The sequence below is a fragment of the Gymnodraco acuticeps genome, unplaced genomic scaffold, assembly GCF_902827175.1.
Source record: "Gymnodraco acuticeps unplaced genomic scaffold, fGymAcu1.1, whole genome shotgun sequence".
Lineage (NCBI taxonomy): Eukaryota > Metazoa > Chordata > Actinopteri > Perciformes > Bathydraconidae > Gymnodraco > Gymnodraco acuticeps.
In genome coordinates, this window is record NW_022992274.1 from 1 (window position 1) to 24,796 (window position 24,796).

Here is a 24,796-nt window from a genome sequence, read left to right on the forward strand (position 1 = left end):
TGATCTCCCGGATGTTAACACCACGACCCCCTCAGTGACGACCCCCCCCCCACTGTTCGGCCCCACGTCTGCCCTGATGGACAGTTTGCTTGTGGGAGTTTTAGAGAGTGTGTTCCCGACAGCAAAGTGTGTGACTTCAGTCTGGATTGTTCTGACGGATCGGACGAGTTATACTGTGGTAAAGATTTCACATTTACTGCACTGTGTAATGTTTCCCTCTCTACTCTTTCACCAGCTGACCATTGTGGCATTATTTCTTTGACATTACATAGACAAAAGATTATGGAGATAAATATTTTTCTGACTTTTTTTCTGACAATTTTAACTATTTTTTCGGACTTCTTCTCTCATAATTATTTCCTCTGACTTCTTTCTCATAATCTTGACTTTTTTCTGACTTTTTTATTCCGCATATTAACCACACAGTGTCTAATGTCTCCCACCCTTCTCCTTCCTCTCCCTCTTCCTCTTCCTCCAGTGAGGGAGCGTTGTGATTTCGAGGGCGGGGACACCTGCGGCTGGCAGAGCAACGACTCCTCTCTCGTCTCCACTCATGCTTTTCGCTGGTCACCGGTCCAAGGAGAGAGCATCCACGATGGAGAGCAGAGCCACAGACCCATCAACGACCACACCACGTACAAATACTTCCTTACTGCACTTAACTACATTGTTCTGGTATCAGTGCTTTACTCCACTACTTATTCAACACAAGCTGAAGAGATTTGTACGTCTAGTTCCAACAAACACATCCTCTTCTCACCTCTCTGTTAAACGAATGGATTGATTTCCTCACAGCACATTCTGTAACCCTCAGATTCCTCTTCTGTTATATTCTTGCTGGATATAAAACATGAAGGATCCTGAAATATATAAATCTCCCTGCCAAAAAGATACCCCTCCAATCAGTCAGTGGAAAATAAAACCTGTCATTACACAAACTTGTAGGGCCATAAGGCTGTCAGAACTAGAGAGATTTCAGGAGCGTTTCCTCTCAGAGAGAGAGAGAGAAAGAAGAGAAGAGAGAGAGAAGAGAAGAAAGCTGAGAGAGAAGAGAAGAGAGAAGCTGAGAGAGAATAGAAGAGAGAGATGGAGAGAGATGGAGGAGGGAAGTAGTGGAGTACAAATACTTTGTTACTGTACTTAAGTATATGTTTCTGGTATCAGTACTTTACTCCACTACTTATTTTTCTGACGACTTTTTACTTTGACTTCTTACATTTTGAACACAAATACCTGTACTTTCTACTTCTTACATGTTGAACTCAAATACCTGTACTTTCTACTTCTTACATGTTGAACACAAATACCTGTACTTTCTACTTCTTACATGTTGAACTCAAATACCTGTACTTTCTACTTCTTACATGTTGAACTCAAATACCTGTACTTTCTACTTCTTACATGTTGAACTCAAATACCTGTACTTTCTACTTCTTACATGTTGAACTCAAATACCTGTACTTTCTACTTCTTACATGTTGAACTCAAATACCTGTACTTTCTACTTCTTACATGTTGAACTCAAATACCTGTACTTTCTTACTTCTTACATGTTGAACTCAAATACCTGTACTTTCTACTTCTTACATGTTGAACTCAAATACCTGTACTTTCTACTTCTTACATGTTGAACTCAAATACCTGTACTTTCTACTTCTTACATGTTGAACTCAAATACCTGTACTTTCTACTTCTTACATGTTGAACTCAAATACCTGTACTTTCTACTTCTTACATGTTGAACCAAATACCTGTACTTTCTACTTCTTACATGTTGAACCAAATACCTGTACTTTCTACTTCTCACATGTTGAACACAAATACCTGTACTTTCTACTTCTTACATGTTGAACTCAAATACCTGTACTTTCTACTTCTTACATGTTGAACTCAAATACCTGTACTTTCTACTTCTTACATGTTGAACTCAAATACCTGTACTTTCTACTTCTTACATGTTGAACACAAATACCTGTACTTTCTACTTCTTACATGTTGAACTCAAATACCTGTACTTTCTACTTCTTACATGTTGAACTCAAATACCTGTACTTTCTACTTCTTACATGTTGAACTCAAATACCTGTACTTTCTACTTCTTACATGTTGAACATCAAATACCTGTACTTTCTACTTCTTACATGTTGAACTCAAATACCTGTACTTTCTACTTCTTACATGTTGAACTCAAATACCTGTACTTTCTACTTCTTACATGTTGAACTCAAATACCTGTACTTTCTACTTCTTACATGTTGAACTCAAATACCTGTACTTTCTACTTCTTACATGTTGAAACTCAAATACCTGTACTTCTACTTCTCACTGTTACCAAATACCTGTACTTTCTACTTCTTACATGTTGAACACAAATACCTGTACTTTCTACTTCTTACATGTTGAACACAAATACTGTACTTTCTACTTCTTACATGTTGAACTCAAATACCTGTACTTTCTACTTCTTACATGTGAACTCAAATACCTGTACTTTCTACTTCTTACATGTTGAACTCAAATACCTGTACTTTCTACTTCTACATGTTGAACTCAAATACCTTGTACTTTCTACTTCTTACATGTTGAACTCAAATACCTGTACTTTCTACTTCTTACATGTTGAACTCAAATACCTGTACTTTCTACTTCTTACATGTTGAACATCAAATACCTGTACTTTCTACTTCTTACATGTTGAACTCAAATACCTGTACTTTCTACTTCTTCACATGTTGAACTCAATACCTGTACTTTCTACTTCTACATTTGAACATCAAATACCTGTACTTTCTACTTCTTACATGTTGAACATCAAATACCTGTACTTTCTACTTCTTACATGTTGAACTCAAATACCTGTACTTTCTACTTCTTACATGTTGAACTCAAATACCTGTACTTTCTACTTCTCACATGTTGAACTCAAATACCTGTACTTCTACTTCTTACATGTTGAACTCAAATACCTGTACTTCTACTTCTTACATGTTGAACACAAATACCTGTACTTTCTACTTCTCACATGTTGAACTCAAATACCTGTACTTTCTACTTCTACATGTTGAACTCAAATACCTGTACTTTCTACTTCTTACATGTTGAACTCAAATACTTGTACTTTCTACTTCTTACATGTTGAACTCAAATACCTGTACTTTCTACTTCTTACATGTTGAACTCAAATACCTGTACTTTCTACTTCTTACATGTTGAACTCAAATACCTGTACTTTCTACTTCTTACATGTTGAACTCAAATACCTGTACTTTCTACTTCTTACATGTTGAACTCAAATACCTGTACTTTCTACTTCTTACATGTTGAACTCAAATACCTGTACTTTCTACTTCTTACATGTTGAACACAAATACCTGTACTTTCTACTCTTACATGTTGAACTCAAATACCTGACTTTCTACTTCTTACATGTTGAACTCAAATACCTGTACTTTCTACTTCTTACATGTTGAACACAAATACCTGTACTTTCTACTTCTTACATGTTGAACTCAAATACCTGTACTTTCTACTTCTTACATGTTGAACTCAAATACCTGTACTTTCTACTTCTTACATGTTGAACTCAAATACTTATACTTTCTACTTCTTACATGTTGAACTCAAATACTTGTACTTTCTACTTCTTACATGTTGAACTCAAATACTTGTACTTTCTACTTCTTACATGTTGAACTCAAATACCTGTAAACTTCTTTCTACTTCTACATGTTGAACCCAAATACCTGTACTTTCTACTTCTTACATGTTGAACCAAATACCTGTACTTTCTACTTCTTACATGTTGAACTCAATACCTGTACTTTCTACTTCTTACATGTTGAACTCAAATACCTGTAACTTTCTACTTCTTACATGTTGAACTCAAATACCTGTAACTTTCTACTTCTTACATGTTGAACACAATACCTGTACTTTCTTACTTCTTACATGTTGAACTCAAATACCTGTACTGTTCTACTTCTTACATGTTGAACCAATACCTGTACTTTCTACTTCTTACATGTTGAACCAAATACCTGTACTTTCTACTTCTTACATGTGAACTCAAATACCTGTACTTTCTACTCTTACATGTTGAACACAAATACCTGTACTTTCTACTTCTTACATGTTGAACTCAAATACCTGTACTTTCTACTTCTTACATGTTGAACTCAAATACCTGTACTTTCTACTTCTTACATGTTGAACTCAAATACTTGTACTTTCTACTTCTTACATGTTGAACACAAATACCTGTACTTTCTACTTCTTACATGTTGAACTCAAATACTTGTACTTTCTACTTCTTACATGTTGAACTCAAATACCTGTACTTTCTACTTCTTACATGTTGAACTCAAATACCTGTACTTTCTACTTCTTACATGTTGAACTCAAATACCTGTACTTTCTACTTCTTACATGTTGAACTCAAATACCTGTACTTTCTACTTCTTACATGTTGAACTCAAATACCTGTACTTTCTACTTCTTACATGTTGAACTCAAATACCTGTACTTCTACTTCTTACATGTTGAACACAAATACCTGTACTTTCTACTTCTTACATGTTGAACACAAATACCTTGTACTTTCTACTTCTTACATGTTGAACACAAATACCTGTACTTTCTACTTCTTACATGTTGAACTCAAATACCTGTACTTTCTACTTCTTACATGTTGAACTCAAATACCTGTACTTTCTACTTCTTACATGTTGAACTCAAATACCTGTACTTTCTACTTCTCTCATGTTGAACACAAATACCTGTACTTTCTACTTCTTACATGTTGAACTCAAATACCTGTACTTTCTACTTCTTACATGTTGAACTCAAATACCTGTACTTTCTACTTCTTACATGTTGAACTCAAATACCTGTACTTTCTACTTCTTACATGTTGAACTCAAATACCTGTACTTTCTACTTCTTACATGTTGAACTCAAATACCTGTACTTTCTACTTCTTACATGTTGAACTCAAATACCTGTACTTTCTACTTCTTACATGTTGAACACAAATACCTGTACTTTCTCTTACATGTTGAACTCAAATACCTGTACTTTCTACTTCTTACATGTTGAACTCAAATACCTGTACTTTCTACTTCTTACATGTGAACACAAATAGCTTTACTTTCTACTTCTTACCTGTTGACCTCAAATACCTGTACTTTCTACTTCTTACATGTTGAACTCAAATACTTGTACTTTCTACTTCTTACATGTTGAACTCAAATACCTGTTACTTTCTACTTCTACATGTTGAACACAAATACCTGTACTTTCTACTTCTTACATGTTGAACTCAAATACTTGTACTTTCTACTCTTACATGTTTGAACTCAAATCCCTGTACTTTCTACTTCTTACATGTTGAACTCAAATACTGTACTTTCTACTTCTTACATGTTGAACTCAAATACCTGTACTTTCTACTTCTTACATGTTGAACACAAATACCTGTACTTTCTACTTCTTACATGTTGAACTCAAATACCTGAACTTTCTACTTCTTACATGTTGAACACAAATACCTGTACTTCTACTTCTTTACATGTTTGAAACACAAATTACCGTACTTTCATTCTTACATGTTGAACTCAAATACCTGTACTTTCTACTTCTTACATGTTGAACTCAAATACCTGTACTTTCTACTTCTTACATGTTGAACCCAAATACCTGTACTTTTCTACTTCTCACATGTTGAACTCAAATACCTGTACTTTCTACTTCTCACATGTTGAACACAAATACCTGAACTTTCTACTTCTTACATGTTGAACACAAATACCTGTACTTTCTACTTCTTACATGTTGAACCCAAATACCTGTACTTTCTACTTCTCACATGTTGAACCCAAATACCTGTACTTTCTACTTCTTACTTGTTGAACTCAAATACCTGTACTTTCTACTTCTTACATGTTGAACTCAAATACCTGTACTTTCTGCTTCTTACATGTTGAACCCAAATACCTGTACTTTCTACTTCTTACATGTTGAACCCAAATACCTGTACTTTCTGCTTCTTACATGTTGAACTCAAATACCTGTACTTTCTGCTTCTTACATGTTGAACACAATACCTGTACTTTCTACTTCTCACATGTTTGAACTCAAATACCTGTACTTTCTACTTCTCACATGTTGAAACACAAAAACCTGAACTTTCTACTTCTTACATGTTGAACACAAATACCTGTACTTTCTACTTCTTACATGTTGAACACAAATACCTGTACTTTCTACTTCTTACATGTTGAACTCAATACCTGTACTTTCTACTTCTTACATGTTGAACTCAAATACCTGTACTTTCTACTTCTTACATGTTGAACCCAAATACCTGTACTTTCTACTTCTCACATGTTGAACCCAAATACCTGTACTTTCTACTTCTTACTTGTTGAACTCAAATACCTGTACTTTCTACTTCTTACATGTTGAACCCAAATACCTGTACTTTCTACTTCTCACATGTGAACTCAAATACCTGTACTTTCTTACTTCTTACATGTTGAACTCAAATACCTGGTACTTTCTACTTCTTACATGTTGAACCAAATACCTGTACTTTCTACTTCTCACATGTTGAACTCAAATACCTGTACTTTCTACTTCTTACATGTTGAACTCAATACCTGTACTTTCTACTTCTCACATGTTGAACTCAAATACCTGTACTTTCTACTTCTTACATGTTGAACACAAATACCTGTACTTTCTACTTCTTACATGTTGAACACAAATACCTGTACTTTCTACTTCTTACATGTTGAACTCAAATACCTGTACTTTCTACTTCTTACATGTTGAACTCAAATACCTGTACTTTCTACTTTCTCACATGTTGAACTCAAATACCTGTACTTTCTACTTCTTACATGTTGAACACAAATACCTGTACTTTCTACTTCTTACATGTTGAACTCAAATACCTGTACTTTCTACTTCTTACATGTTGAACTCAATACCTGTACTTTCTACTTCTTACATGTTTGAACTCAAATACCTGTACTTTCTACTTCTCACATGTTGAACCCAAATACCTGTACTTTCTACTTCTTACATGTTGAACTCAAATACCTGTACTTTCTACTTCTTACATGTTGAACTCAAATACTTGTACTTTCTACTTCTCTCATTTTCCAAACAGCTGGTTCCTTTAGTCTGAATGTGTGTTTGGTGCGTGATCATTATTCTTTAGAGTCATTGCGTGCCTATTGATTTGAACACGATCCGTGTATCCATCATTTCCTGGTCTTTTCATAACCTCCTCCTCTTCCTCCTCCTCTTCCTCACTTCTGCTGCAACCCAGATCAATAGAGCGTGAGTGAAATGGAGTCTTATTTAACCCGAGGGAGAGCTGCACGTCTTGTGAGAAATTAAAGAAGTGAAGCATAAAAAAGACTAAGTGCAATTACAGCGAAACTCATATTACATTGTAATTGGCAGTTTAAAGCTTGCTGGATGTCGAGCTCAATACTTTGATCAGGACCGTTTGTTAGCTCTGGTTTCCAAAACTGATAATCAACATAGGCAAAGAATAACTTCATCTGTAGTATCTTAACTCATATAAACATTGTGGATGTGTGTTTTATGAAGCTCGCAGCTCCGCACAGATCCAAACATCCCGTCATCTCCTAAATATGCGTTAATTGGTTAAACTATTCAGATGGTAAGTGTTTAAGTGTTAATACCTAATAATAGTTAATTATTTGGAAAGTAAAGTGAAATAGCTTGTGACTTAATGCAACGTATGAGCAATTAGGCTTTAACTGGGAGCACCAACACACAATAAGACATGTGGAAGCTCACTAACGGAGGATAAGGTGGCACTTTTTCACTTTTGGACTTGATGTTTGGGCCATAATTCTGATTTGAATCCGTGTTTCTCTGCCAGCGGGGGTCCAGAGGGATGGTACATGTGCGCCGACAGCTCAAACGGAGGATACGGTCAAACCAGCGACCTCCCAAACACCTGTTATGACCTCCAACGGACCACAATGCACTCTGGTCTTCTGGTACCACATGAGCGGGTTCACCGTGGGATCACTGCAGGTACGAGGAGGGAAAACAGGAGAAATGATCCGTGTTGAAGGGATTTAATCAGAATCTGTTGTTGTTGTGTCTTTTTCTGCAGGTGCTGCTGAAGTACGGAAACTCCACTCATGAGGTCTGGTCTCAGTCTGGAAGTCAGGGGAACAAATGGAGACGAGGAGAAATGTTTATAGGCATTGTAAACAACTTCCAGGTCTGTAAATATACTCTCAAATGGATTTTAAATCATCAATATCAATGTTTTTAATCAATAATTATAACTAGAACGTCCCCTCGCTGTGTGACCGCCACTTGTTGTCGGCCCTGATGCACTTATTGCCAGCGTTATGGAGGCATTGGTTTTATTTTAATTTTAAAAGGGTGTTAGAGAAAGTACAAGGTATCCTCTGTCTCATTCAGAAGTTTAACACCGGAGTTTTTATCATTCAAAGACACTTGTGTGCCAGATTTGTAAGTCAGTTTGATATCATGATAGCATCGAGACATTGCTGACTCATTTAGCTTCTAGAAGAATTTCAAATGATGTGAAAAAGAGTGATAATTATGGCATTTAGAGCAGGTTTAAGATCAGGGGGTTTGAAAGACCCTCTGAAGTCATCACTGCGAACATTCCGTCCCATACACACCCATTGTAACATCTGAAACAGTGAAAATGTACCAAAACTGAAACTGTGGGATTTCATGAGAACTGTTCAGTCTATCATAAAACCCTTTTAGTCCAATAAAGCTGAGAGTCTGGAGAGCTGTTTAAACCTTTAATCTTTCACCTACGATAAAGTATGGCGAATCAGTATGACTTCAAAGTCGGGTGATTTTGAGCTTGGTTCAGGTCGATTCCCCATTCATTCCTATGGGGGAAAGGCTGGGAGAATCTCTTGGAAAAAGTACATTTGTTTTATTCACAACTTTAAAACATTGTGTATTCCAGTGTCATCAAACCATAACACACTGTGACTCAGATTATTAACGCTAATCTAAGAAGACAGCTCAGTCACATCAGGGTAATTGGCCTAATTCAGTGACACCGAGCTAAATTGGACTCGCAGACACACTGATCGATGGATTGATTGAGTCTAATTTAGTCTAGTGTGTGTGTGTGTGTGTGCGTGTGTGCGTGTGTGCGTGTGTGGTGTGTGTGTGTGTGTGTGTGTGTGTGTGTGTGTGTGTGTGTGTGTGTGTGTGTGTGTGTGTGTGTGTGTGTGTTGTGTGTGTGGTGTGTGTTTGTGTGTGTGTGTGTGTGTGGTGTGTGTGTGTGTGTGTGTGTGTGTGTGGTGTGTGGTGTGTGTGAGGTTACCCCAGTTCGGTGACAGGAGTCTAATGTTACGCCGTTTCTTTGACGGAATACCACGACCTTTACACATTTTAATTCCTGCACATTAACCTTTGTCAGATAGAGACATGCACCGATGGTCATTCCTGCACCTTTGCTAGAGTCCAAATGCCCTTCTCATCAAATGTCTGCAGAATAACATCGCTCTCTTGAGCAGCTCTCATGTTGCAATGCAATATCAACCCCTGTTTCTTAAGAAAATGTGATTTGAATAGAGCAGCAGGGTTTTAGTGTCCTTATAGCACTGAGCAAACACTGGGCTTTCATTTGAGGCAAAGTAGTTGTGATGGGTTCATTTGTTTTTGTGCACTATCAACGAAAAAAAAATAACTGGACCCAGCGATGGCCCCCCAAGTAAAAGTGGTCTTAAACTGCCACTCTCTCATTGGTTAAATGGTCGTCTACCAATCAGAGGGTCAGTAGTTTGATCCCCAGATCCAAATAAAGAGGGAAAGATGCTTGTTGCTCCCGGTATGCTCTAATATATCATAATTCTACTTCTCACATGTTGAACTCAAATACCTGTACTTTCTACTTCTTACATGTTGAACTCAAATACCTGTACTTTCTACTTCTTACATGTTGAACTCAAATACCTGTACTTTCTACTTCTCACATGTTGAACTCAAATACCTGTACTTTCTACTTCTTACATGTTGAACACAAATACCTGTACTTCTACTTCTTACATGTTGAACACAAATACCTGTACTTTCTACTTCTTACATGTTGAACTCAAATACCTTGTACTTTCTACTCTCACATGTTGAACACAAATACCTGTACTTTCTACTTCTTACATGTGAACTCAAATACCTGTACTTTCTACTTCTTACATGTGAACTCAAATACCTGTACTTTCTACTTCTTACATGTTGAACACAAATACCTGTACTTTCTACTTCTTACATGTTGAACTCAAATACCTGTACTTTCTACTTCTCACATGTTGAACTCAAATACCTGTACTTTCTACTTCTTACATGTTGAACAAATACCTGTACTTTCTACTTTTACAGTTGAACACAAATACCTGTACTTTCTACTTCTTACATGTTGAACTCAAATACCTGTACTTTCTACTTCTCACATGTGAACACAAATACCTGTACTTTCTACTTCTTACATGTTGAACTCAAATACCTGTACTTTCTACTTCTTACATGTTGAACTCAAATACCTGTACTTTCTACTTCTTACATGTTGAACTCAAATACCTGTACTTTCTACTTCTTACATGTTGAACACAAATACCTGTACTTTCTACTTCTTACATGTTGAACTCAAATACCTGTACTTTCTACTTCTCACATGTTGAAACTCAAATACCTGTACTTTCTACTTCTTACATGTTGAACTCAAATACCTGTACTTCTACTTTCTTACATGTTGAACACAAATACCTGTACTTTCTACTTCTTACATGTTGAACACAAATACCTGTACTTTCTACTTCTTACATGTTGAACTCAAATACCTGTACTTCTACTTCTCACATGTTGAACACAAATACCTGTACTTTCTACTTCTTACATGTTGAACACAAATACCTGAACTTTCTACTTCTTACATGTTGAACACAAATACCTGTACTTTCTACTTCTTACATGTTGAACTCAAATACCTGTACTTTCTACTTCTCACATGTTGAACACAAATACCTGTACTTTCTACTTCTTACATGTTGAAACACAAATACCTGTACTTTCTACTTCTTACATGTTGAACACAAATACCTGTACTTCTACTTCTCACATGTTGAACACAAATACCTGTACTTTCTACTTCTTACATGTTGAACTCAAATACCTGTACTTTCTACTTCTTACATGTTGAACTCAAATACCTGTACTTTTCTACTTCTTACATGTTGAACACAAATACCTGTACTTTCTACTTCTTACATGTTGAACCCAAATACCTGTACTTTCTACTTCTTACATGTTGAACTCAAATACCTGTACTTTCTACTTCTTACATGTTGAACACAAATACCTGTACTTTCTACTTCTTACATGTTGAACCCAAATACCTGTACTTTCTACTTCTTACATGTTGAACTCAAATACCTGTACTTTCTACTTCTTACATGTTGAACTCAAATACCTGTACTTTCTACTTCTTACATGTTGAACCCAAATACCTGTACTTTCTACTTCTTACATGTTGAACTCAAATACCTGTACTTTCTACTTCTTACATGTTGAATACAAATACCTGTACTTTCTACTTCTTACATGTTGAACACAATACCTGTACTTTCTACTTCTCACATGTTGAACTCAAATACCTGTACTTTCTACTTCTTACATGTTGAATACAAATACCTGTACTTTCTACTTCTTACATGTTGAACTCAAATACCTGTACTTTCTACTTCTTACATGTTGAATACAAATACCTGTACTTTCTACTTCTTACATGTTGAATACAAATACCTGTACTTTCTACTTCTTACATGTTGAACACAAATACCTGTACTTTCTACTTCTTACATGTTGAACTCAAATACCTGTACTTTCTACTTCTTACATGTTGAACACAAATACCTGTACTTTCTACTTCTTACATGTTGAACTCAAATACCTGTACTTTCTACTTCTTACATGTTGAACACAAATACCTGTACTTTCTACTTCTTACATGTTGAACACAATACCTGTACTTTCTACTTCTTACATGTTGAATACAAATACCTGTACTTTCTACTTCTTACATGTTGAACCAAATACCTGTACTTTCTACTTCTTACATGTTGAACACAAATACCTGTACTTTCTACTTCTTACATGTTGAACCAAATACCTGTACTTTCTACTTCTTACATGTTGAATACAAATACCTGTACTTTCTACTTCTTACATGTTGAATACAAATACCTGTACTTTCTACTTCTCACATGTTGAACTCAAATACCTGTACTTTCTACTTCTTACATGTTGAATACAAATACCTGTACTTTCTACTTCTTACATGTTGAACTCAAATACCTGTACTTTCTACTTCTTACATGTTGAATACAAATACCTGTACTTTCTACTTCTTACATGTTGAACACAAATACCTGTACTTTCTACTTCTTACATGTTGAACTCAAATACCTGTACTTTCTACTTCTTACATGTTGAACCCAAATACCTGTACTTTCTACTTCTTACATGTTGAACACAAATACCTGAACTTTCTACTTCTTACATGTTGAACTCAAATACCTGTACTTTCTACTTCTTACATGTTGAACACAAATACCTGTACTTTCTACTTCTTACATGTTGAACTCAAATACCTGTACTTTCTACTTCTTACATGTTGAACTCAAATACCTGTACTTTCTACTTCTCACATGTTGAACTCAATACCTGTACTTTCTACTTCTTACATGTTGAACTCAAATACCTGTACTTTCTACTTCTTACATGTTGAACTCAAATACCTGTACTTTCTACTTCTTACATGTTGAACACAAATACCTGTACTTTCTACTTCTTACATGTTGAACTCAAATACCTGTACTTTCTACTTCTTACATGTTGAACTCAAATACCTGTACTTTCTACTTCTTACATGTTGAACACAAATACCTGTACTTTCTACTTCTCACATGTTGAACACAAATACCTGTACTTTCTACTTCTTACATGTTGAACTCAAATATCTGTACTTTCTACTTCTCACATGTTGAACTCAAATACCTGTACTTTCTACTTCTTACATGTTGAACTCAAATACCTGTACTTTCTACTTCTTACATGTTGAACACAAATACCTGTACTTTCTACTTCTCACATGTTGAACTCAAATACCTGTACTTTCTACTTCTTACATGTTGAACTCAAATACCTGTACTTTCTACTTCTTACATGTTGAACACAAATATCTGTACTTTCTACTTCTCACATGTTGAACACAAATACCTGTACTTTCTACTTCTCACATGTTGAACTCAAATACCTGTACTTTCTACTTCTTACATGTTGAACTCAAATACCTGTACTTTCTACTTCTTACATGTTGAACACAAATACCTGTACTTTCTACTTCTTACATGTTGAACTCAAATACCTGTACTTTCTACTTCTTACATGTTGAACACAAAATACCTGTACTTTCTACTTCTTACATGTTGAACACAAATACCTGTACTTTCTACTTCTCACATGTTGAACACAAATACCTGTACTTTTCTACTTCTTACATGTTGAACACAAATACCTGTACTTTCTACTTCTCACATGTTGAACACAAATACCTGTACTTTCTACTTCTTACATGTTGAACTCAAATACTGTACTTTCTACTTCTTACATGTTGAACTCAAATACCTGTACTTTCTACTTCTTACATGTTGAACCAATAACCTGAACTTTCTACTTCTTACATGTTGAACTCAAATACCTGTACTTTCTACTTCTTACATGTTGAACCCAAATACCTGAACTTTCTACTTCTTACATGTTGAACTCAAATACCTGTACTTTCTACTTGTTACATGTTGAACTCAAATATCTGTACTTTCTACTTCTCACATGTTGAACTCAAATACCTGTACTTTCTACTTCTCACATGTTGAACTCAAATACCTGTACTTTCTACTTCTTACATGTTGAACTCAAATACCTGTACTTTATACTTCTTACATGTTGAACTCAAATACCTGTACTTTCTACTTCTCACATGTTGAACTCAAATACCTGAACTTTCTACTTCTCACATGTTGAACTCAAATACCTGTACTTTCTACTTCTTCCATGTTGAACTCAAATACTTGTACTTTCTGCTTCTTACATGTTGAACTCAAATACCTGTACTTTCTACTTCTTCCATGTTGAACTCAAATACTTGTACTTTCTACTTCTCACATGTTGAACTCAAATACCTGAACTTTCTACTTCTTACATGTTGAACTCAAATACCTGTACTTTCTACTTCTTACATGTTGAACACAAATACCTGTACTTTCTACTTCTTACATGTTGAACTCAAATACTTGTACTTTCTACTTCTCTCATTTCCCAAACAGCTGGTTCCTTTAGTCTGAATGTGTGTTTGATGCGTGATCATTATTCTTTAGAGTCATTGCGTGCCTATTGATTTGAACACGATCCGTGTATCCATCATTTCCTGGTCTTCTCTAAAGAAGAGGGACCAATGGAAACGTTGTCATGTTGCCGTTGTTCAGCATGGAAACATTCATTAGCTAACAATGACATTATTGTTCTATTAATATAAAGGGAGGTCAGGTACTCTTTAAAGCAGCTGCTAGTTATGGGTACTTTTTACTGAAGTACACTTCAAAGCCTCTTTACTTTGACTTGAGGAAAGAAGTTGAGTCAGTACTTCTACTTTCACCAGAGTATTTTTAAACACGAGTATCTGTACTTCCACTCGAGTAAAGGATGTGTGTACTTTTTGTTTTCAGGTGGTGTTCAGGGCGAAGCGAGGGATCAGCTATATGGGCGACGTGGTGATCGATGATGTCACCTTCCTGCACTGCGTCCCCCCCCCCCTCCTCAGGTGACCCCTGCACACCTGAGCAGTTCACCTGCAGGAACCAGAACTGCATCTCCCAGGATCAGCTGTGTGACTTCATCGATCACTGCGGGGACCAATCAGACGAGGAGCCCTACATCTGCCGTGAGGGACCCTCTTTTTCACATGACAATAAAAGCCTTGAATGTTGAAACTTTAAATCGTAAACATCGTCCCGTTGTGTTTTCAGAAGGTTTCAGTTCTCGCTGCAGCTTTGAGTTCGATCTCTGTTCGTGGCGTCAGAGTGGAATGGATGATTTTGATTGGCTGATCAAAGCGGGCAGCACTCTTACAGGCGGCACGGGGCCAATCAGCGACCACACCCTCAGAGACCCCTCCGGACACTACCTGTACCTGGAGGGCTCTTTCCCGCAGGCAGCAGGAAACTCCGCCCGAATCTCAGGACCCCTGCTGAGCCGCCGCAGCAAACACTGCCAGGTGAGGGGAATAATAATAACAAAACGGCATGTAAACGTATAATAAACGCATTCTTTTCTTTGCAAGGTCTTCATATTTATTACGGTGGTGTCGACCCCCTCCTCTAACTCTCAGCAGGGAAGATCAGCCTGCTATTGAAAACGTTTTGCAACTAAACAACCAATTACAATTTGGAGTGAATGAGACGGTCGATTTAGCTGTGTGTGTGTGTGTGTGTGTGTGTGTGTGTGTGTGTGTGTGTGTGTGTGTGTGTGTGTGGGTGTGTGTGTGTGTGTGTTGATTGACAGCTCAGTGTGCTCTGCGTCTCATCTGTCTTATCCCTCTCTGGACCTGTCAATCAATCATACAGCCGGCGAAAAGGCACCAATTAAAGTGAAGGAAGGGAGGAAGAGGAAGGGAGGAAGAGGAAGAGGAGGAAGGGCAAACGCTCTCCTGAGATGAAGAGTGTGCAAAAAACAACATAAGTGCCTCAGTGCAGCGTGAGGGAGAGACTATGTTGTGTTACTGCTTTAATAAAGACAAGGAGAAAGGGGAATCGATCGAGAGACATAATCAAACCTCTCCCCTCTGTTACGATGGTTTCTTACTCTCCTTCGGAGAAAGGAAAGTCCTAATTGGACGCCTCTCAGTTCCTGTCACATGTCTCTTCTCTCCACCTTAGCTATATACATATTTGTAGACATATTTTATATATATTTGTACTTTTGTGTTCGGGATTGTGGGAAACGGTATTTCGATCTCTGTACACACAAACTGAAAGGTTTTCTCTGCAGGTGCGTTTCTTTTCCCACATGTCCGGAGAAGGCATCGGGACCCTCAGTGTGTTCAGAGGAGGTGAAGCAAGAGGGTTTGATCTGCTGTTGAACCTGACGGGGGATCAGGGTCACGCCTGGCAGAGGGTGGAGGTCCAGCTGAGCCGCCAAGAAGAAGACTTCCAGGTGGTGTTTGAGGGCAAAGTGGGCAAAAACCCAAAGGGAGACATCTGCCTGGACGACATCAGCTTCTCCTCGGGGTGTCTGCTGGCTTCAGAAGAAGAAGACGACACTCCTCTTCCTCCTGCAGGTAAACACTTGTTTTACACGAACAGGCATGAAATGTGTTAGAAAAGTCTCACTGCTCAGGGCTTGAGCTTCAAATCTCAAAATCCTGACTTTTCTCCAAAAATTCTGACTTTTCTCCAAAAATTCTGACTTTTCTCCAAAAATTCTGACTTTTCTCCAAAAATTCGGACTTTTCTCAAAACAAATCTGACTTTTCCTAAGTATTTGGACTTTTCCTAAGTATTTGGACTTTTCCTAAGTATTTGGACTTTTCCTAAGTATTTGGACTTTTCCTAAGCATTTGGACTTTTCCTAAGCATTTGGACTTTTCCTAAGCATTTGGACTTTTTCTCAACATTTTGACTTTTTCCTAAAAATTTCGAAATTCTAACTTTTTCTCAAAATCTCAAAAGTACGATTTTTTTTTTCTCAAAATTCTGACTTTTTCTCAAAAATCTCACAAATCTGACTTTTTCTGAAAACTAAAATGTTAACTCTCCCTGGTCCCCGGCTTGAGCTTCATCTCAGGATCCATGTGTCTGTGATCCTCTCCAGAGTGGAAGGAGTCATCACATACAGAGCATCAACTAGTTCCTGAACAGTGTCCTTCACATGCTGATATCAAGAGAGGGAGTTACACAGTCACAAGATGGAGGAATAGAAAGCAGTATTCAATGTTTACTTCAGATTAGCTCCACGTCAGAAATGAGCATGCTTGATGTCTCTCTCCATAGAGGCTGAATCCTCATGTTAATCACATAGCTATCATATGCCTCAAACAGTCCTGATACTCTTCTAGGTAATCACACATCCTGTCATGTTCACAGCTGCAGTTGATACCTCTGTCATCATGTGACTCTCATGTTGGAGGAGGACAAAACGGGACAGCAAAAGTCGATATACATGTAAATAGAATATGATATGTACAAGAACAGAATATGAAATTAAATAATGTCCATTAAGACGGAATTAAATACGGTTTATTGCAGTGATAACTATTTAGATAAATAAGTAGATTGCAAAATGACAAACAGATGAATGTTTAACGAGGATCTTAACGGAGTCCAGCGTGTAGTTTGTCCACGGATTGCGATCAATCCAATAAAGTGAACCGTCCATTAAAGATGAGATGTCAAGGATTGCGAGCGGAGCGTTCCTTCCTCCTCCTGACAGAACAATGCAGCTTTGCATCGTGACAGAGTGCAGCGCCGGCACTCATCTTCCTGCTCTTAGTAAATCCCTGAGGAATCTCTCTATGGGAATATCTCAGATTAAAACGGCCGCGAAGCTCCGAGATAAAAACGAGACAAACGAGGGATTTAGGAAATGTATTACATTATTAAATTCTACATGATTGCACTTTTGGTGAGTGATTAGCAGTAAGAGAATTATTGGAGGATCGTCTTCAGGGAACGGGCGATATTTATCCATAAAACGACATTAAACTCCGCACTCATAATAATGGACGATTTTCTTCACATCTGTGGGTCGTCTCTTAACAGCTCGCTCTCCAGCAGTCTTTCAAGCATGTTCTCCGCCAGGTACCCCTGACCGACCCCGGACATTTAGAAAAAGCCTATAAATAATTACAATATAGTGATGTTCCCTCAGTGTGAGATTTACTAACTCCTTCGTGCATGAATTACAACAAACTAAGGATATTTTCATTTTATGCATGAAAAGAAATAACAGATTTTTCCAAGGAGTTTTTTAACTGAATATCTGTTTAACAAACCAATGAACAAAATGATATATTGTGAAAAACTATAAAATACAATACACACATTTTGACCCCTTGGTGGTTCTAGGAATATTTTATAGAAAATTGTGTTTTCTATTTAACTTATTGTACTAAGATTATTTTTGTAATCATGCATGGTATTTTTTTTCCTTTTTTTTAAATCTCACGTACCCCCTGCAGTACCCCAACGTACCCCTAGGGGTCCGCGTACCCCCATTTGAGAATCACTGCTCTAGAGTCCAGAGCACAGGGATTTTAGCCTCTGCAGACCATTTACATGCAAAGCCCCATTAAAATGCCTGCAGATCTTAAATCTCTGGCTGAATCCCGCTCATTACTCATTAGAAGCTCGTCTGCATGCCTTACATTCTTTACGAGGGACCCTTTAAGACGTGAGGGAGAAAGCAACCGCTGATTTATGGCCATTGTTACTCAGAATATAATTGGTGTGTTCAATGGATCGCCTGCAGAGCAGAGAGTCTGGTGTTTTCGGGCGAGCTGGAGAAGAGGGAGAAGACACTTCCCTCGCATCCGTCTCTTTCTCTGTCTGTCGAATAGCGAGACCCCCACAGAGTCAGAGTATTAATCATTCATTACAAAGCTCTGGTTGAATGATGCCTCCATGTTTACGTTGCTATCATGTTGCAGCGAGTCAGAGTCTCACTGTGACTGCATTTCATCTGAAGCTCTGTGTGACTTTTATCTGAGCAGCAGAAACCTCTCTCTCTTATTAATAATGAAAGTGATGAGACGGCGTGCCTCCGTGTTCACGCTGTTAACATCTCACCTATCATCTCTTCTGTTTCATGTCTTCACTGAAACTCTGGAGCTTCAAACAGATTCTCGAAGGACACAGAAGTACATGTTCTCACGTACCTCTCGAGGTGTTTAGCTACAGAGACAGATAGTGAGTAGCTTCATGCTAACTTCTCCCTCAGGAACAAAGAAAGCAGCAGGAATAATCTCCGCCTCTTTATCCCGTCTGGATCACTGGGATGTTACAAATATTTCCCATAATACAGCTAATTGATAATTACACTTTAACATTACATCACATGTCACTTGTTAGACGCTTTTATCCAAAGCGACTCACATACTCAATACTGTGGGCGATCCTCACAGGAGCACTTTGGGGTGAAGAGTCCCAGGGACACAACGACTGCAGTGGGGTTTGAACCTGTGCCGCCCTGATCCCAACACCAACGCACTATTCCACTGCGCCACAGCTTCCCAGCCTTCAACTTATTACGTTTTAATATATGACAAGAATGATAAGATTAACATTTAAAGATGTTAGCATGATGGGAACAAAACAGATCTTGCTTTTAGTTGAAGAAGTAGTTCCTCCAGATTATCCAGAGCGGGGGTCTCCAACCTTTCTCCATCTGAGAGCTACTTTGAAAAAATGAAAGTGGCCAAGAGCTACTTGCATCACTTTACTTACATGTATTCACAGAGCGCTCATCAGTTGAATTAAGCTACTTTTGTACACGTGTGAAATTGCAATCCCTAAAGTTTATCACAAATCTTAACTTCACATCAAGGTCCAAGAAAACGAAAATGTCTCACATATTATTATGACCCACATAGTGAGTACTTCACTGAGAATTCACATTCATGTCCTTAATCACCACCTTACAAGCATCGTGCACTTATGGTCAAATAAGTGCATTCACTCTTTTTCACAGTCAGTGAGATGAATGGCGCTGCATGGAGTCCACCATAGAGCGGTCTGCTGGAGTGGACCCACTTAGCTTCACTCTAATAGAGTCATTTAAATGTTCATCAGTCAGTCTAGTTCTGTATTTAGATTTCATTCATGTCAGAAAAAGCTGCTTCACAAAGGTCTGTAGAGCCAAATAAAGCGTGTTCAGTGCTGCTTGGTGATGCTCTTATCGTTTTCTGGGTCTACAAGGATCCAGACATGTTGTGAGTTTTGCTGAGACTTAAGCTGAACATGATTTTGGATATTTATAACCTCCATCTCCACAGGATTGACACTGAACAGTGCAGCCATCTTTTTCATCTTCTTCGTGTTGACATTAAATTATAAACCATAATAAATCAACTGTAGGTCGAGCCTCCCTATATCGGTGTGTGAAGTTGTTCCATCCTCAAAAACAAAAAGATAATGCTTCTGCAGTCGAGCTGCAGCTTCTAGCAACGGCCTTCTGTTAAAAAAGGACACTGAATGTCCTGTGGCATCACACACAGGACTTGAGTCTGAACACAGCAGACAACAGGAGTATTTACAACAGCTATAACAACTAAAATAGTGCATGTGGGTGCACACTCACATTCTCTGTCTTACTGTTACATTAATCCCATGAATGTATGAGATTAAGTTAGCTTCATTATATCTCAGTGATTAAGTGAATAATAAAGGTTCTATCGGGTCACTATCAGCCTGTCACTCATTATTTCAGGAGGGGGCGGGGCTTGGAGGAACAGAGGAGACGGTGATCGCGGGAGCTTTCCTCCTGCCTTCACAAACTTCACACAAGTATTTATCAACTGAAAATAGCAAGAGGACTTTCATCCTCTGCAATCCAAGACTTCATTAAATCCACCAAAAACCTGACATGATGATGACGAGTGTTTTTCAAAAAACACAAATCCCTCCCTGTGTCTCTGAGCCGCAGCGACAGGCCTGATTCAGAGCGGGTCCTTCTGCTGTTGGTTCTGGTGCTGCTGGAGGAAGCAGACTGCTCCGTGTGTGGTGTCGCTGTGCCGTCACGTCTGTTCCTTGATCTCTGCGTCACCGACCAATTTGATATTCGTGTGACAGAAACAATTCTAAAATAAAAAAACTTTATTGTCCAGCGCGGCCGAAAAATCAAGAAGCAACCTCACTACGCTATAATCGAGCGGCGAGCTACTGAAAAGCTGCCCGCGAGCTACCGGCAGCTCGCGGGCAGCTTTTCAGATCGACGTGTTGGACAGCCCTGATTCCAGAGTAACTGGACGCTGTCTTTGCGTTGAGATGCTTTATTTATTCCATTTCATTGGAGAAAACCAGCGTATACAAACTGTCCTGTACGCTGTAAGCACCTGAGCATTACTCTATTGAATTGAAGCTGAGGAAAGAGACGCGGGCAGAAGAAGTGCTTTGCTTTCTCTTCTGCCGCTCCACAAACAAGTTAAACAATAATGAAAACAAGCTGTTTTCTCTTGAAATAAGTACAAAAATCTGCGTGAAAATTAGCTTGGTGAGATCTCTTGAAATAAGAAGTGATGTTTAGATAAATCAGATCTGGAGAACTCATTCTGAACTATATTTCAGAATCAGGAGATGTTGTTTCAAAATAAGCTGCAAATGCTCAAATGTTTTAGTTTAGATGTTCGTTGGTGATTTTCTAATAAATATGTGTTTCATCTGAGAAACGACTCACTGCAGGGTCACTTCTGGAGTCAGTGTGTCTCATATCAGGAGGAGAGACACATTCTGATATTAGATTAGAGTTTTTGTAGTGCTGGAAAAAGAGCCGGATAACGATGGGAATAGAGAGGGATGTGAGAGAGCAGAAGGGCAGCGAGTGTTTCCTGAAGGTTAAGACGGGGGGGACACTCGCCCTGACAGAGGAGAGAAGTTCATCCATCAGTTAGACCCTCCAGAGGGAGCATTGGGGAATCTTATGTTGTGCGATGTTTCATCCAGAAACAGCACCCCGGTTAGAGAGTTCACACGGAGACAAGGAATACAGTCTTTGGACTTTAGCTTGAATGCTTCTTACAACAGCTATAGCAGTATTGAATCATGAAGGCATGTAGAATGATTGCATCATTTTCTTCCCTCACGCACATGGTAAACAAACCGCTCGAGGACCCGCAGCTGCCCACTCCAGCTGTCCCCAAATGTGCCCGACCAAAAAACACAAACGATACAACGCAGACTAAAGAAAACAAGGGGAATTTACAACAGGGAGAGTCTGTACACAGTCACACTGATGAGAGACAGCAGGAAGTTACAGACTGCAGAGCCTCCTCGGGGCTTCTTCCTCCTCTGCTTCGTTCAGTAACGCAGCAAGGATGGAGAATGAAACACAGAAACATCAGATGTATCTGGGTGGAATACCTGTAAATGTCTGCAGAGGAAAAGGTGTTGAGGGGGGGTCTCTGAAGGCACATGAAACACACTATTATTAACTGTAATTAATGTCCATCTTATACTGCAACATACACACCTTTTCAAATACCTACAAATCTCTAATTCTCAACTTCCTGTGAACTCAATAATACACATCATCCTGCATGATTATAGACACATTAATAATAATGTTTATTTTATGCATATTGAGTTCACGATGATTTATCAATATTAATGCACTCACACATTTAAATGCACATTTCTGTGTGTGTGTGTGTGTGTGTGTGTGTGTGTGTGTGTGGCCTAGCATTACCATCCTTGTGGGGACCTAAATCTGTTTACATAGTCACGTGTGGGGACTCGCCTCCCTTATGGGGACAAATTGGAGGTCCCCATAAGGGGAGTCATTAATTTTAGGGTGAAGACTTGGTTAGGGTTAGGCATATGTTGGTTATGGTTAAGGTTAGAATAAGTCTCCAGGAAATGCATGTAAGTCAATGTAATGTCCCCTGAAGTGATAATTTATTTATTGGGATCTTATCTTATTATCTTAAGTAGTTTGACGAAGGATAGAAAAGGACATTTCAGATAAATAATCAGAGAAGAGAGTCTCACTGTAACTGCATCTCTCCTGAAGCTCCGTCAGACTTTATTAACTGAGCAGCAGAACCCTCTTATTAATAATGAAAGTGATGAGAAAGTGTATTTCCCTCTCCAGCAGAGAAATGGAGAGACGTCCCTCCGGTCACAACGCTCGTTAATTAACGCTTCAACGGCAGTTTCATCTCCCTGCGTATCATCTCGCCTGTGGCTCCTTCTCTAATTGTCCTGCCACGGCTTCAACATGCACTCATGAACCATCTAACAGTGTCTATTACTGAGGTATAAGTTGCTTTCTGGCATAAATCATCATTTTGTGCCCGTTATTTTCAGACATTGGATATTTTGTGTTCGTGATAGATTCAATCGAATATCGAGAAAATGATTTATGTTAAAATGTTTCACTTTTTTTTTACAGTGTAGGTGCTCTGAATATCAGAAGATCCTCTAAAAACAACTACAGCGCTGTAAAAACACTGACATTGTGATGAAATAACAGCAATGACATGAATGTGTGTGTCCTCCTTTTGTCTTCAGTGGCCTCTGGTGCCGCAGATCCATCCTAATCTGAGTTATGACAGCTTTTAGTTTGACAGCTTTGTACGAGGTTGCGTATCGTTGTGTAACAGAAAATACGTTTTTGATGCTATCGTTGTTTGTCAGTGTTTCATGCAGAGAAGGACAGGAGCCTCAGTGTCATCTATACTTTATTAAAAGAGACAGCCTGTCAGGTGATTGGACGACTTGCTGTACTTCATCTTGTAAAATACTAGTATAAGTCCTGCATTCAAAATGTTACTTGAGTAAAAGTAAGAAAGGATTAGCATCAAAATATACTTAAAGTACTTTTTCTAGTTAATTATCCATTAAAGTATACTCACATTTGACATTTTGCAGTTGGTTAAAAAGGTGCAAAATACTGCCATATATCATATTCCTTATTATTACACGGCTTCGTTGAATACTTGATTCTGATTGGTCAATTTGGACATTCCAGAGGTCCACATTCTGTTAATGTCCCCTAAGGAGAACAGACTGTTGCTAAGGAGAACAGACCGTTGCTAAGGAGAACAGACCGTTGCTAAGGAGAACAGACCGTTGCTAAGGAGAACAGACCGTTGCTAAGGAGAACAGACCGTTGCTAAGGAGAACAGACCGTTGCTAAGGGACTATGTTCAGCGATATCAGTCCGCAGAAGGGAGTCCGGTTAATTTAACGTCAGGTTTAAACAGGTTAAATCTGTCAGAAAACACAGTGGAATACTTTTTGATTATATTTTTCATAATGACCGCCTTGATGCACATTACATTTTACATAATAATCTGCAAAGTAACTAATCTTGTCAATTAAATGCATAAAAGTCAAATGTATGGGTGAAATAGAAGTTTAAAGTAGAATAAAATGGAAATACTCGAGTAAAGGTCCTCTAAAATCTAATCTACTTCCCCCCTCCTGACGGAGTGATCAGTTGTAGCTTCCTGGCCTCCTGGCTGCCTTTTGTTTGGTCCCATTGCTTCTGGTCCTTTGCATCTGAAGAGAAACAAAGGATAAGGAGGGACTTCTTCCTCTCCTTTGCTCACAGAGACCCTCCTCTTCATCACGCCTCATCTCCTTAAAACACAAGCACTGAATCTGCAGGAATGCATGTTTTCAAAAAGGCAGAGGCACACACACACACACACACACACACACACACACACACACACACACACACACACACACACACACACACACACACACACACAGATGACAAAAGTACACACATCCTTTACTCAAGTAGTAGTACAGATACTCGTATTTAAAAAATACTCTGGTAAAAGTAGAAGTACTGTGTACTCTGGGTTTCTTTCAGTATTCCACTTATAAATTAGTAATTAAGCATGTTATGAAGCATGCTGAGGACCAATTGCTTTCTAATTGTGACTTTCATATAATCTATATCACTCTTTGGTCAA

The 24,796-nt window shown here is 38.3% G+C and overlaps 1 protein-coding gene across 1 annotated transcript; it reads left to right on the plus strand.

Annotated features, from left to right (window-relative positions):
• Positions 1–48: 48 nt before the first annotated feature.
• On the plus strand, positions 49–16,435 carry LOC117540559 (MAM and LDL-receptor class A domain-containing protein 1-like; the record flags this gene model as incomplete). The annotated part of the gene is made up of 7 exons (XM_034207309.1): positions 49–178; positions 479–635; positions 7,919–8,076; positions 8,159–8,269; positions 14,826–15,040; positions 15,126–15,373; positions 16,147–16,435. Coding segments are annotated over exons 5-7 (700 nt in total), but the record flags the coding sequence as incomplete, so codon positions are not given.
• Between the last annotated feature and the right edge of the window lie 8,361 nt (positions 16,436–24,796).